This window comes from Salvelinus namaycush, chromosome 36, assembly GCF_016432855.1.
Source record: "Salvelinus namaycush isolate Seneca chromosome 36, SaNama_1.0, whole genome shotgun sequence".
NCBI classification, from domain to species: Eukaryota; Metazoa; Chordata; class Actinopteri; order Salmoniformes; family Salmonidae; genus Salvelinus; species Salvelinus namaycush.
Window position 1 is genome coordinate 16,610,089 of NC_052342.1, and position 14,828 is coordinate 16,624,916.

At 43.1% G+C, this 14,828-nt stretch overlaps 1 protein-coding gene across 2 annotated transcripts; it reads left to right on the forward strand.

Annotated features, from left to right (window-relative positions):
• Positions 1–70: 70 nt before the first annotated feature.
• On the forward strand, positions 71–9,342 carry mrpl52 (mitochondrial ribosomal protein L52). Of its 2 annotated transcripts, none has more exons than XM_038975662.1 (5): positions 71–131; positions 1,221–1,290; positions 1,416–1,483; positions 8,850–8,914; positions 9,044–9,342. In XM_038975662.1, exons 1-5 carry the CDS (start codon positions 107–109, stop codon positions 9,188–9,190), a joined length of 375 nt encoding a protein of 124 aa, XP_038831590.1. In that variant the 5' UTR covers positions 71–106; the 3' UTR covers positions 9,191–9,342. The 2 variants fall into 2 exon arrangements, with proteins under 2 accessions (XP_038831590.1, XP_038831589.1); XM_038975661.1 differs by lacking the exon at positions 71–131 and adding an exon at positions 865–991.
• The last annotated feature ends 5,486 nt before the right edge of the window (positions 9,343–14,828 follow it).

The following is a 14,828-nucleotide window of genomic DNA, read 5'->3' on the forward strand; positions in this document are numbered from 1 at the left end:
CAAGTGGCAGTAGACCTATTTGGGGACTACTTGATTATGCTCCAGTCTGTGGAATGTGTGGAAGAACATTCTCTAGTGACACGGTTCTGAGATTTTTCCTGCGTGTATGTGTTCTCCAAGGACGATACAAAGTAAATATCTCGCTACTATTTTAGTGCTCTTTTGCTTGCTACTGCCATACGCTTCAATGCACTCTGTGTCGTTTTGGTGACGTTAAACCTAACATGAATAAAATATTTATGAAACCATTTTTTTTGTACTTCGGGTAGGCTCATTTTGCCTACCCCGAAGCCCCCCTGCTCGCTCCCTAGTCTCTCATTGCCCTTACGGTAGCCTAAAATGAAACGCGCGACCGTCGGTGTGTGCCTGGGCTCCTCTCCCCTCCCCGCTATGCTCCCTTGAGTTGACTGGAGCATTCATTGAAGGCGAGTGAGGACTTGTCTGTAAAGTTAACAGAAAAATACTTCATGGCTTACTCAGTATAGAAAGAGCAGCTGGAGCATGGGAGAAGATGGTTAAAAATCATGACTTATCAACTTTGGGGGGCAGAACGTTATATGATTACAAACTCAAATGGTGTATGTGTTTGTGTGTGCAATTAATACTTTTAAAATAATTCAAGTCTACTACATACAATTAACAACTTTTTGGGGGGGGATAGTAACATTTTAAGAAAGTGTATAATTTTACGATGATAAAATAAGACTACACCACAACCAATTCATACTTCACCCTTATCTGGCAAAATTTTATTTTGTATCATCATCATCATAACCTGAAGTCCAGCTCATCATTGGCTACTGTAACATAACGTGATTAATTAACAGTGTTACAATATAACACAATTGCAACATCACACGGTGCTGCCTGTTGCTACTTGGTTTCAACTCCACAACTTATTTGGCGTAGCTTTACCACCACCTAGTGGTATAAATAGTTCTCACATAAAAATCCAAAATGGCGGCGCCCATAAGGACATTGTGCTGTACAGGTGAGGTTATTTACAAGTCAATTACTTATAATTTTCATAAGATCTAATGGTAATTTTCTGCTGTAAATATGAATATCAGTCGGCTCCCAGTTGACAATCTTTTTTATATTGAGCCAGACAGATTACTAGTTACGCTAGGTTTGATAAAATGTCTAGGCAACTAGCTAACGTTAGCTAGCAAAAGAAAAACGAGCCTAAATGAACTGAATTCCTGATGGTCTGTTTTCAGCTTTGAGGCATTCCAGTCGTCGTTTTACTACTGCGTGTGGGGCACAGGCTGGAATCAAGTGGAGGACCGAGTAAGTTCTAAACGACACAGACAAACAACTGTCAGAACAAAATGACACACACACACAATTGTAGCTATTACGGCTCTGTTTTGATATGCTTTGTTCTTTACAATTTCACATGGGTTTGTCCATAGAAATGGTCTGGCCCGCAGTGGAACAGAGTATGGCCCCATGACAGATCTCCCTGACTGGTCCTTTGCAGGCAAGTTCACATATAGGAGCATGCATTTTTAGGTTGTTTTCACATATTGTCCTATTTAAAATAACTGCTCTGTCCTCTTTAAAGTGAACTCCTGGAAAAAATAAATAAACAACAATGACTTATCTTTTGTATTCACACTGCCCTTGCCTTTGAATGAGGACTCAACTATTTTGGCAGTTCACTTCACTTACTTTGTGGTCCGAGTCCTCTTTGCATTCAAGTTGCTATGTTTAGAAAGGAACCACAATATTTTTGCAACATTCACTCAATGCACTCTGGGTTTTTATGAAGTTAAGGACAAGCCGTTCTCAGCAGAACGTGTTATCTGACAGCTAGATACTTGCAAGTCAAATGCTCCTTTAAGTTGCTCTGGAGACAGCAGAGAGAGCACGCCCCCATCGCTCTGGAGACAGCAGAGAGAGCACGCCCCCATCGCTCTGGAGACAGCAGAGGGAGCACGCCTGCATCCACATCAAAAAGGCCGGAGTGGAGAAGGTGAAAAGCTTCAAGTTCCTCGACATACACATGCCTGACAATCTGAAATGGTCCACCCACACAAACAGTTTAATGAAAAGGCACAACAAAACGCTTCACCGTCTGGCGGAAGAATCTGGGTTTGGCAGATGCCAGGAAAACGCTACCACTATGGCAACTAAAGTTTGGTGGAGGAGGAATAATGGTCTGGTGCTGTTTTTCATGGTTCGGGCTAGGCCCCTTAGTTCCAGTGAGGGGAAATCTGAATGGTTCAGCAAAAAATGACCTAGACGATTTTGTGCTTTCAACTTTGTGGCAACAGTTCGGGGATGTCCCTTCCTGTTTCAGCATGACAATGACCCCGTGCACAAAGCGAGGTCCATACAGAAATGGTTTGTCAAGATTAGTGTGGAAGAACTTGACTGGCCTGCACAGAGCCCTGACCTCAACCCCATCGAACACCTTTGGGATGAGTTGGAACGCCGACTGCAAGTCAGGCCTAATCGTCCAACATCAGTGCCCGACTTCACTAATGCTCTTGTGACTGAATGGAAGCAAGGCCACGTTGCAATGTTTCAACATCTAGTGGAAAGCCTTCCCAGAAGAGTGGAGGCTGTTATAGCACTAAAGGGGGGACCAACTCCAAATTTAATGGCCATAATTTTGGAATGAGATGTTCGACAAGCCGGTGTACATGCTTTTGGGTATGTATCTCACACACTCTGGACTCCGACGTTGCTCATCCTAATATAATGTGTCTTGTTGTGTGAGATATTACTTCACTGTTGAAGCTAGGAACACAAGCATTTCACTATACCTGTAATAACATCTGCTAAATAGGTGTATGCCAACAAGAACATTTGAAACTTTTTTATTTGTATTTTATTATTATTTTGGGGGGGATAAGATTGTCTGCTAAATTACTCAAATGAAACTATTGGCCACGTACACAGATTTGCAGATGTTATCGCAGGTGCGTCAAAATGTTTTGGTTTCTAGCTCCAACAGTGCAGTAATACCTAGCAATAAAACACATATAATATAGAAATATCAGAACGGGCAATGTCAGAGATCGGTGTGTGTATAAATTACACACAGTACCAGTCAATCAAATGTTTGGACACACCTACTCATTTAAGGGTTTTTCTTAATTTTTACTGTTTTCTACATTGTAGAATAATAGTGAAGACATCGAAAATATGAAATAACACTCTGCGGTACAACTCATCCCAAACCATCTCAATTAGGTTGAGGTCGGGTGATTGTGGAGGCCAGGTCATCTGATGCAGCACCCCATCACCCTTCTTCTTGGTCAAATAGCCCTTACACAGCCTGGAGGTGTTTTTTGGGTCATTGTCCTGTTGAAAACAAATGATAGGCCCACTAAGCGTAAACCAGATGATATGGCGTATCGCTGCAGAATGCTGTGGTAGCCATGCTGGTTAAGTGTGCCTTGAATTCTAAATAAGTCACTGACAGTGTCACCAGCAAAGCACCCCCACACCATCACACCACCTCCTACATGCTTCACGGTGGGAACCACACATGCACAGATCATCCGTTCACCTACTCTGCGTCGCACAAAGACACTGCGGTTGGAACCAAAAATCTCAAATTTGGACTCATTAGACCAAAGGACAGATTTCCACCAGTCTAATGTCCATTGCTCGTGTTTCTTGGCCCAAGCAAGTCTCTTATTTGTGTCCCTTTTAGTAGTGGTTTCTTTGCAGCAATTTGACCACGAAGGCCTGAATCAGTCTCCTCTGAACAGTTGATGTTGAGATGTGTCTGTTACTTGAACTCTGTGAAGCATTTATTTGGGCTGCAATTTCTGAGGCTGGTAACTCTAATGAACTTATCCTCTGCAGCAGAGGTAACTCTGGGTCTTCCTTTCCTGTGGCAGTCCTCATTAGAGCCAGTTTCATCATAGTGCTTGATGGTTTTTGCGACTGCACTTGAAGAAACTTTCAACTTGAATGATGTTCTCTGTGCCCTGGATAGGAAGCAGCGTTGTGTATATGTATTCAGACTTGTCAAAGGCATTTGACACTGGATCATACTGTCTTGGTGCAGATATTGAAGTGTGTTGGGATTACTGGTCATGCTCTGGAGTGGTTTGTGAACTGTCAAATAGAACCCAGTGTGTTAAGGCAGATGGTCCTACGTCGTAGAGCTACACTCAGGTGTGCCTCAAGGATCAACTTTAGCTCCCCTGTGGTTTATTATCTAGATCAGGGGTAGGCAACCCTGGTCCTGGAGTGCTGCAGCCACTTCATGTTTTTGATTTAACCAGTTAGTTGAGACACAATCCTGCAGTATCTGCGGCACTCCAGGAACAGGGTTGCCTACCCTTCATCTAGATAGTTAACCACAGGGGAGCTTATATTGATCCTTGAGGCACACCAACATTGGAAGACGTATTGAGACAGCTGATGTACATTTTGATGCGGATGATTCTGTTCTCTATTCAAGTGGCAGCAGTTTGGCTTTTGGAAAAAGCTCAAACAGCTTTTAAACATCATTCAACAGAATCTGTACGATTTTGAAGCTTGTTCTGAATTCCAATACTAAACACTCTGAAAACCATGTAATTACTACCGTGCAAGGACATTCTATAGAGCAAGTCAAACACACACATATGTGGGAGTTTGGGTGAATGAGAAGTTGAGTTTCACCAGCCGTGTAAAGAACCTTGTCAGGAAACTCAAGCTGCGTATTAGGTTTTATTACCGGCACAAAGCTTGTTTTGCCACCAGAAAATAGTTGATTAGTTGTGCTTTTCTCTCTGTGTTGGACTCTGGATATACTGTTTGTGTGCAAGCCTCAAGCTCTACACTGAAGGCTCTTGATTGTGTGTCATGCAGCCCTTGGTTTTGTCACCAATCGGCGATGTCTAACTACAGTGCTGTCGGGTGGACATCACTAGCAACACACAGGCTCAAACACCGCTGTTTTTATCTATCCTCTCTTTTAGCTCGAAATTAAAACGCATACAAGCTCAGATCTCAGTCTTGTTTTATGCTAACTGTCCCAAAAATGGCCTCCAGAGCATGGAAAAAGGCTATTTCATTACTCAGCCCCCTGGTTGTGGAATTCCCTCCCTCCCAGCCAACCTAAAACCCCAGGACCTGGTGTCCCTGGAGGAGGTCAAAGGGCAAATAGATGAACAGGTTGTTGAGACATGTAGCTGTTTATAGTTGTCACCCCATGTCACTAGTTTGCGTTGCCTTCTGTGAGGAAACATGTTTTACTTCACACACCTGCACACACACACTGTTTGCTGTTGTATTTGTGCTGTTGCCAGTGTCTGTGTTTTTGTCTCACATATTTTTTGGTTTTTAATCACAGCCCTTGCCCCCACAGGAGGCCTTTTGCATCTTGCCAGGCCTTCATTGTGAATAAGAATTTGTTTTAATTGACTTACCTAGTATATACAGTTTCATTTTTAACATCTAAAGTGTGTAAAACAGTATGTAAACATTATTAAAGTGACCAGTGTTCGATGACTCTGTACATAGGGCAGCAGTCTCTAAGTTGCAGGGTAGAGTCTGGCTTGAACAGTGACTAAGGCTAGTGGTGACTGTTTAACAGTCTGATGGCCTGGAGATAGAAGCTGTTCCTCAGTCTCTCGGACCCAGCTTTGATGCACCTGTACTGTCTCCGCCTTCTAGATGGTAGCGGGGTGAACAGGCCGTGGCTCTGATGGCTGAGGTTACATTTTGGAAGCCAATAGATTGCATTTAGTTAAAAGATGATAACAATAATATTTACAAGTTAATATTATGTAACAGAATAAATAGCAGAATAATAACTGCAGATTAAATAATGCTTTAATTGAAAATTGTACTCCCAATGTAGGCTACTGCCCCTTTAAGAGCTAGGACTGATTTTGTGCCCTATGTTGTGATTTTCACTGTTATGTTGTCTTCTCTCACTATTCAAACCCCACAATCAATAAACAGTTTATGAAGCTCTCTTAGCCTATAGTCACATATTGCCAACAAATAATCTGAACTAAAAACTCTACAGATATTTGGAATTTCTATGCATCCATGACAATTGTTAATCAATATCCCAAAACAGCACTTTTTTCCCACGAACCTGCACGTCATAATCTTACTCCTTTTCGTGGCACATTTGGGGTTATTGCAGGGCAAACGGTGTTGCAGTAGTGTGGTGTGGGAATAATGACAAGCGAATCTTGGAAGCTTTGTGTTTACATTGCCCTAAAAAAAGGGGACCGGAATTCAAGCGAACCAAATTCAGACCACCTCTCGATGGTCTCACTTCGGGGGCTCTCTTGAGGGGTCTGAGTTACTTTGGAGTGTTCACACTGCACAAAAAAATATTAACGAGCCACACTAAGTTCCCAAAAATTGTCTGGAAGGGACCAAGAGCGAAAACACCCTCTTGTGTAGTCTTAACATTCTGTATACTCCCTTGTCCTAAGGGTAAAAAATGACCCGCCTTCACTAAACCCCTAAAATAAAGCAGCTTAATTGAGTTTTAAACCCTATTTTGCATGAAGAAACAACCTGTCATTCATCACAAACGTTTCCCTCTTCACAATGCAGAAAGACTGCATTTAATCAGTGGACACCACTTTTTTTTATTACAACGCACCTGTCATAATTGTTTTCTTTTTTTTACTAAAGTAGAGGATTATTATTGCTAAAGGTACTGCATAGGTGTAAACATTACTTTTTTGCAAGAGATGGCACTTGTATAGCCTAAGAAACTAGTCGAAATGTGCAGAAAGTAGTTTTAAATGCGTTTTATTGAAGGGAAACAATAACAGTCTTGAACTTTTTTGTCAACATAGGGATATATACTGTACAATGAGGAATTCAACTTCAAAATACTAGTCTTCTCCCATTTTTTTTTTTTTTAAACCATTGCCCCCACCCACAAGGTGTATAAACAATAAAATAAGATGACCGATACAAAACAAAAACGTGAAGAACATAAATCAATCAACTTTAATTAGCACGTGTGTGTGCATGGACTTTGCAGCTGTATCTCTCACATGTACAGCACATAGTATTTGTTTTACAGTCCTTTTGGCATCTCCTCCTCTTGCCTGCTGCAGCCTCAGGTGGATCAGGACAAAATTCAGCCCCCTGAACAGCTTTCACAAGCGCTGCTGTGCGGGGGAGGCACTCCCTTCTTTGAATGTGGGGTTACAAGTGCCTTATTAGGCATCCAGGTAGGGTTGATATTGTTCCATATTACGAAGGCGTTGTATGAGGACACATCAATGATGTTATGGAAGATGACCAGGGGCCAGCAGGCAGTCATCCTCCTGCAGCTGTAAGTTCCAATCACCTTGTCCAAGTTGTCCAAGCCTCCTTTGATGTGGTTGTAGTCCAGGATGATGGCTGGCTTCCTGTCCTCACGATCACTGATCTCAGCCGTTTTGTGAAGTGTGCTCAGGAGGACCACATTCTTGTTCCTCTTTGGGAGGTAAGAAACTAGAGTGGTGGTGGGGGTGAAGACAAACTTAGATGAGAAGGCCTCTCTCCCCCTTGTTGTGAGGAGTGCAGGGGGGAGCTCAGGCTTGTTCTTTCTACCTGTGCCAACCATGGTGATCTTCCTCTTCAGGAGCTGCTGGCTGAGTTCATAAGAGGAAGAAATTGTCAGACATGACATTGTGCCCCCTCAGTCCATCTGTCACATCAAGCACAACCCGCATTCTCTGGTTCTTCTCCGGGCCTCCACTGGTCGGCTTCCCTGTGTAGACTTGCATCTTCCATGCGTAGCTGGATTGTGCGTCACAGGCCACCCATATCTTGATGCCATACTTTGCTGACTTGCTGGGCATATACTGCCAGAAAGGACCGTGACCTTTTGACAAAAGAGATTGTTTTCTGTGATACTGATAGTAATCACATAAATCAATGATATTACAGCAATACAATTATCAGTGAAAATCGCTTACATTACAGATATGAAAATAAAAATGTACCTCTGAATGGAACCAGTTGCTCAATCACTGTTACTTCAGGCCCAGGATTGTAGAGGTATGGCAGACGCTCCACCCACTTCTCCCAGACCTCTCTTATGGCCGCCAGTTTGTCTCTCACGCGTCTTGCAGGTCTTGACTCACAGTTATCAAATCGTAGCATTCTTGAGAAAGTGTGAAAGATTTTCAGTGGCATGGAAAATCACCCTTCCACTCTCTGCATCCCATAGACTACATGTAGCCTCGCCTCGGGACCTGTAAACACCCGCTAAGATTAGCAGCCCTATGTAGGCACGCAGGTCAATCTCATTTATCCTTTTCCAGTTGTCTCCATATTTACAGAAACCCTCCAAATTTGTCATCTCCAGGATATTTTCTTTTCAATTGCTGGTGTGATGAACATGTAGAATATTGAGGTGACTTCCTGGGCAACTGCATGTCTTGTGGGCCCTGGGGTCATCCTTGAGACATTTTGTGCTGCCATCCTGCCCTGGTTGTCATATGGTGACAAGGACCATGTTATTTAGCTGTTCTTTGACAAAAATGTCTCTTTCAGCTTGGGGGATTTCTTCATCTGAAGATGATGCATTGTGCTCTGGGTTGTATTCTTCTTCAGATTCCTCTTCTAAATCCTTGTTCTCTTGTTCCTCCTGGACAACTGAAAAATCAGATCTATGACCTTTTGGGCACTGAAACGTGCATTCATGGCTTCGGCAACGAGATCATTTAGGCGGTTTTCTTTGCTGGTAAACATAGTGGCGGGTCATTTTTGACCCTTAAGACAACACAAGGGTTAATGTGTCAGGAACCTGATGTGTGGCTGTTCAATGGAGCTGATCAATGCTGGTTGTATTTGTTGTGTGTGTGGTTGTTGGGAATATGATTTAGGCCTACCTGATTTGATCGTTTGTATTTGTGTTTTACACACAGATGGCCGGCCTGCACCCCCCCTGAAAGGACAGCTGAGGAGAAAGCAGGAGAGAGGGACGTTAGCAGTCAGTATCTTATGTTAACCTTCTATATTACCTCCATAAAGTTGAATATTTCATTACAGTTCACATATGTCCTTTCCACCTCCTTTATATTCTCTTCTTTTCTCTGATCTCTTTCTCGGTCTCCTCCAGAGACGTGTAGTGAATCTCAGCTTGGAGGTGGATAAGGGGATGGAAGTGTGGAGGGAGAAACAGGAAGAAGCCAAAAGAATGCAGGAACGCAATAAATCTCTTCTGCTTAAACCCAAAGGAAACCTTTTATTGAAGAAAAATAAGTAATCATCACATTTTCTGTTCTGGCCCACTTGACTTATTGACAAAATGGAGGAGATTTGCGCAGTTGGTGAATGGCGTTGTCTTTCCATTTATGTTTGTACTTATTTAGCCCTTTTCAATGTTTTCTGAAATAAAACTTGAATGTATATCCACTACCTACTGTTAATCTACTGTCTTACTTGTTCTTGAACTTCTGTATGAAAATATATTAGGAACATGCCATTTCCCTTATTACTGTGGCTTAGTTATTAACAATAGTTTGAGTAATATATTTATTTCCCTACTCCATGTTGTCCTTCCCCCACTAGAATGCAGCATTTTACCAGTTTAGGTCAATAGCAGTGCTTCGCCACCATTTTGTCTCCAGCAGTCTCTAGTCTAGAGCAGTGGTTTCCAACCAGGGGTACTAGGACTCCTGGGGGTACTTGGCCTATCCACAAGGGGGGTACTTGAGAAGACTCATGAGGCCTTAGTACTACTGGTAAAATGCACATGAGGGGGTACTTCAGGGGTACTCCAGGTAGAGCAAAATTCAGTTGGTGGTACAGTAACTGGAAAGGGTTGGGAACCACTGGTCTAGAGGGAGTGCTGTGGGGGCTGGTGAAAAGAGGAAGGGGTTGTCAGACAGAAACGTGACATTGTGCAGCTGTGTGTTTTTGTATCTGCACATCACATGTAGGCCTAGGCTATGAGCGGCTGCTCCGTTTAACTAGACACAACGTTTTAGAGTTCATGTGTTAGAAGCTAATGTTGATACACTGTTTTAGGGTTAATGTGATAGAAACTAATGTTAAAATATGAATATGTGGTATTACTTCGGGTAGCCTGCCTTCAGACTGCCCTCTTGCCACTTGACGGTGTTATATAAAGTTCCATTGTGGGTGTGAATCTCTCCTAATGAAGTGCAGTGTAAGGCGGCAATCAGTGTGCATTCCTGTGTAGCCTACTGTAGGTGACACACTTTAGACGCAGGGAAAGTGTGTTATGAGACAGTGTGTGTGTGCCACGCTGCTGTCTGGTAAGATGATTAAGAGGCTGATCCTGTAGAAATGGCAGTTTTACCATCTCTGAAGTGATCCCACCGGCATCTCCCTGTGTCAACCTCTGCTGTGTGTGTGTGTGTGCCACTGTAACACAGTTTCCCAGTTCACGTCCCACCAATGCTGCTCTTATACAATAGACTAGAAGCTAGGCTAAGCTAGGCTAAGTGATACGAGGTCCAGTTCTAATTTCACATTTTTTTCTTGCTCTTTCTGTCACAAGCGTATGGTCATTTTGAGTACTAAAGGGGTACCGTAGACTGCCCTCATTAACCTTGAGCTTACTTTGTATATGTAGCGTCAGCTGTAATTTAGAGTGACTTTGACTCACCAACAGTCTGTGTTTACAAAGTGAGGTAAGGCACTTAAGCTCCCAGTCTCTCTCTCTCTCTCTCTCTCACACACAACCTTTCTACCTCTCCTCCCTCATTCTCTTCTCTCCCTCTCTCTTTTTCTCTCCATCTCCCTCCCTTTCATCTCTCTTTCTCTCCCTCATCTATCTTTTTCTTGCTCTCGCTCTCACTCTTGCCTTCCCTCTCTTTCTCTCTCCCTCAGGTCTTCTTGCCAATCTCAGCAGAGCACCACTGTAATTAAGGCGTGCTAGCCACTAAGTTGCAGATTTTTATTGTTTTTTGTGTTAACTGTTTGTGGTGTCAATGGGTGAACAATAGAATTAGAATAGAACGATTCTAAATTCTGTGGGATGAACAATGAGCATTAATAACAGAGGACATGTTCTGTAATGTGTTAGAACCATGTACACAGAGTATACCAAACATTAGGAACACCTTCCTAATATTGAGTTGCACACCCCCTTTTTGCCATCAGAACAGCCTCAATTCTTCGGGGCATGGACTCAAAGGTGTCAAGCATTCCACAGGGATGCTGGCCTATGTTGACTTCAATGCTTTCCACAGTTGTGTCAAGTTGGCTGGATGTCCTTTGGGTGTTGGACCATTCTTGATACACATGGGAAACTGCTGAACGTGAAAAACCCAGCAGCGTTGCTGTTCTTGACACAAACCGGTGCGCCTGGCACCTACTATCATACCCTGTTCAAAGGCACTTAAATGTTTTGTCTTGCCCATTCACCCTCTGAACAACTCACATACTGTACACAATCCTTGTCTCAAGGCTTAAAAATCCTTTAACCTGTCTCCTCCCTTTCATCTACACTGATTGAAGTGGATTTAACAAGGGACACCAATAAGGGATCATAACTTCACCTGGTCAGTCTGTTATGGAAAGAGCAGGTTTCCTTAATGCTTTGTACACTCAAGTGTATTTTGTTGCCGAATACAGAGTCTCTCAGACTGATTCTCTCACTTATTCGCTCCCTCCCAAGTGAGATTTGTAAAGCATTGGAACAATGGCTTGGCATGAACTTCCCACCCGTATTCACATTGTTCTACTACCCATTTAATCCAACTTAACATGTCCTTTGGAAGAACCCAGAGGTGTGTGTGAAACAGCCAGGACGTGTCTTCTTGAGAGGAAAAAGTAGAACTCTTTTCCTCGTTATTCCTCCATTATTCTCACTTCTACTTCTTACTGTATTTCACTCCTCTTCTTCCCCTGTTCTCCAGCTTCCCCTCCACTCATACCTCTCTCTCCTCCCATCCTCGTGTTGTTTGGGAAATGAGAACCAGATGTTGCTTATTTTGCAGAAGTCACTGAGGGGGAGAGGAGGAGGGGTGAGGTCAGTCTGCTGTAGTGAACAGCAGCACACACGGAGGTAGAGAGGAAAGAATGGATGAAGGAAAAGACAAGCAAGGAGGAGAAGAGGGTCAAGAGTTCTCATCCCCCTGATGTGGTGGGGTAGTGTTTTAGATTCAGCTAAAAAAGTTACTGCGGCCCTATGCCCACAGGCTTGAGAAGAAGCAGAGGTTTCCTGACGGATATGACTGGGCCAGGGTGAGGGGGCATGTGCAGATTGAGAGGTGGGCTGAGTGGGTTGGGGTTTGTGGCGGGCCTGATTCAGCAAGTCCTGGTTAGGGTGTCACCTCCTGACAAGTGTGTAACTTCTGTGTTATGTTGAGTTACATGAAATCTCAGTCTCTCGCTGTTGTACTTGTAGGCCAACTGTCCTGTTGATAGTGCTGTGCTTGATATACTGGAGAGGTTGTGGTTTTCCACTTTTTGTTTTGCAGATGGGATAAACAGACACTCTGGCACTCAGACTGCAAAGGAATGTTCTTCTCCCTCTTTCTGTCATACAAACTTCTATGGCTGTGTCTTTGGGTGTGTGTGTATGTGTGTTCATGTGTGCGTGTGTTAGTCCGTACTTGTGTGTGTGAGAGATACTTTAGAGTGTGCCTCAATGTAGGTTACCCAAAGGTTGAATTGCAAGCAGCTGGCCAGACCACTTCCTGGCTGGGTTAGGAGTGCTGAGGTCTGAATGTTGTTGGGGCAGGACGCCCATCTAGACTGACATCGCTGCCTGCTCTCTTTCTCTGGAGCACAAATCTATATGAGCATGTGAGTGTGAGATGCTCTCCCGTCACTAAACATTCCTCCTCTCTGAGCCCTTTATCATATGTTTACCATACATTCTCCCTCTTCTCTTATTTGTTCATCCAGCCATCCTTTGTGAATGTTAAATCAAATCACAAACTGTATTTTACATGCTTCGTAAACAGCAGGTGTAGACTAACAGTGAAATGCTTACTTATGGGCCCTTCCCAACAATGCAGAGAGATTTTTGTTGTTGTAATGGAGAAATAATAACACGTGGAATAAATACACAATGCGTAGGGATAACTTGGCTATATACATGGGGTACCAGTACTGAGTCAATGATAACTTGGCTATATACATGGGGTACCAGTACTGAGTCAATGATAACTTGGCTATATACACGGGGTACCAGTACTGAGTCAATGATAACTTGGCTATATACATGGGGTACCAGTACTGAGTCAATGATAACTTGGCTATATACATGGGGTACCAGTACTGAGTCAATGATAACTTGGCTATATACACGGGGTACCAGTACTGAGTCAATGATAACTTGGCTATATACACGGGGTACCAGTACTGAGTCAATGATAACTTGGCTATATACACGGGGTACCAGTACTGAGTCAATGATAACTTGGCTATATACACGGGGTACCAGTACTGAGTCAATGATAACTTGGCTATATACATGGGGTACCAGTACTGAGTCAATGATAACTTGGCTATATACACGGGGTACCAGTACTGAGTCAATGATAACTTGGCTATATACACGGGGTACCAGTACTGAGTCAATGATAACTTGGCTATATACATGGGGTACCAGTACTGAGTCAATGATAACTTGGCTATATACATGGGGTACCAGTACTGAGTCAATGATAACTTGGCTATATACATGGGGTACCAGTACTGAGTCAATGATAACTTGGCTATATACATGGGGTACCAGTACTGAGTCAATGATAACTTGGCTATATACATGGGGTACCAGTACTGAGTCAATGATAACTTAGCTATATACATGGGGTACCAGTACTGAGTCAATGATAACTTGGCTATATACATGGGGTACCAGTACTGAGTCAATGATAACTTGGCTATATACACGGGGTACCAGTACTAAGTTATCATTGACTCAGTACTGGTACCCCGTGTATATAGCTGAGTCGATGTGCAGGGGTATGATGTAATTGAAGTAAATATGTAGATATAGGTAGGGATAAAATGACTAGGAAGCAGGATAGATACTAATAGATGCAGATGGAGTGTTGGAATGGAAATCATTTTGAGAAGATAAATGGTTGTAATACTGCCTAGTGGGAGAAATGAGTTACAGTATGAGATGGAAATACCAGGTGACATGGAGAGGGGAGAAAGAGTGGGAGAAGAGAGGAACAGATGTGGGACGAGGGAGAGAGGGAATGGAAAGTCTGAAAGAAGATCCACATTAGAAGACACGAGTGAAGCTTGAGAAAGTTATGAACAAGTGTTTAATGGTGCAAAAATGATTACATTTCATAAAGTTATAGAGATCAGAAATGTCTGTTAAATGGCTTCCAATCCAAACAGAGCTAGATTCTGAAGAATCTCCTGCAAGAGGGCACATAAATAGTTAAAGGATGTGGAGAAAGAAGAGAGGAGAAAGGGGATAGGGAAATGGGAAGAGAGGAGAGAACAGAGCAGAGATACTTGGTGAGTGGTGGTGGAGGAGGAGAAAGAGTGGTTTCTGTTAGAGACCTCATCAAAATAACTACTTTGCAGCGGTTGAGGAAATATGGCTGAGAGAGAGAGAGAGAGAGGGAGCGGAGGAGGAAATGCTAGGGGTGAGAGAGGGAGGAATAGGGGTGTGAGAGAGAGTGGAAGGGAGAGGGGGAGGGTGGTAACAAGTTTAGACTGTTTCTTAGTATAAGTTTTAGAAAATGTTTCATATCATTTCAGCTTTACTGGACACCTCACTCTTAAATGAGCTATACCCTCCCTCCCTCCCTCCCGCTGGGTTGGGGCTGGAGGCTCAGATGTTTTAAGAATTCCAGATGTCGTTAATAGAACTCAGTTGGAACACTGCACTAAGAAAAACGTGATCATTCCATCACTTTTTCCACTTCTCCATTCCCGGGACTCATGACTCCAGCCAT

Coding starts and splice junctions, on each gene's coding strand:
- mrpl52 (XM_038975661.1), top strand. CDS start 958: ATGGCGGCGCCCATAAGGACATTGTGCTGTACAG. Junction 1,484..8,849: donor CCCTGACTGGTCCTTTGCAG/GCAAGTTCACAT, acceptor TTTTACACACAG/ATGGCCGGCCTGCACCCCCC. Junction 8,915..9,043: donor AGGAGAGAGGGACGTTAGCA/GTCAGTATCTTA, acceptor GGTCTCCTCCAG/AGACGTGTAGTGAATCTCAG.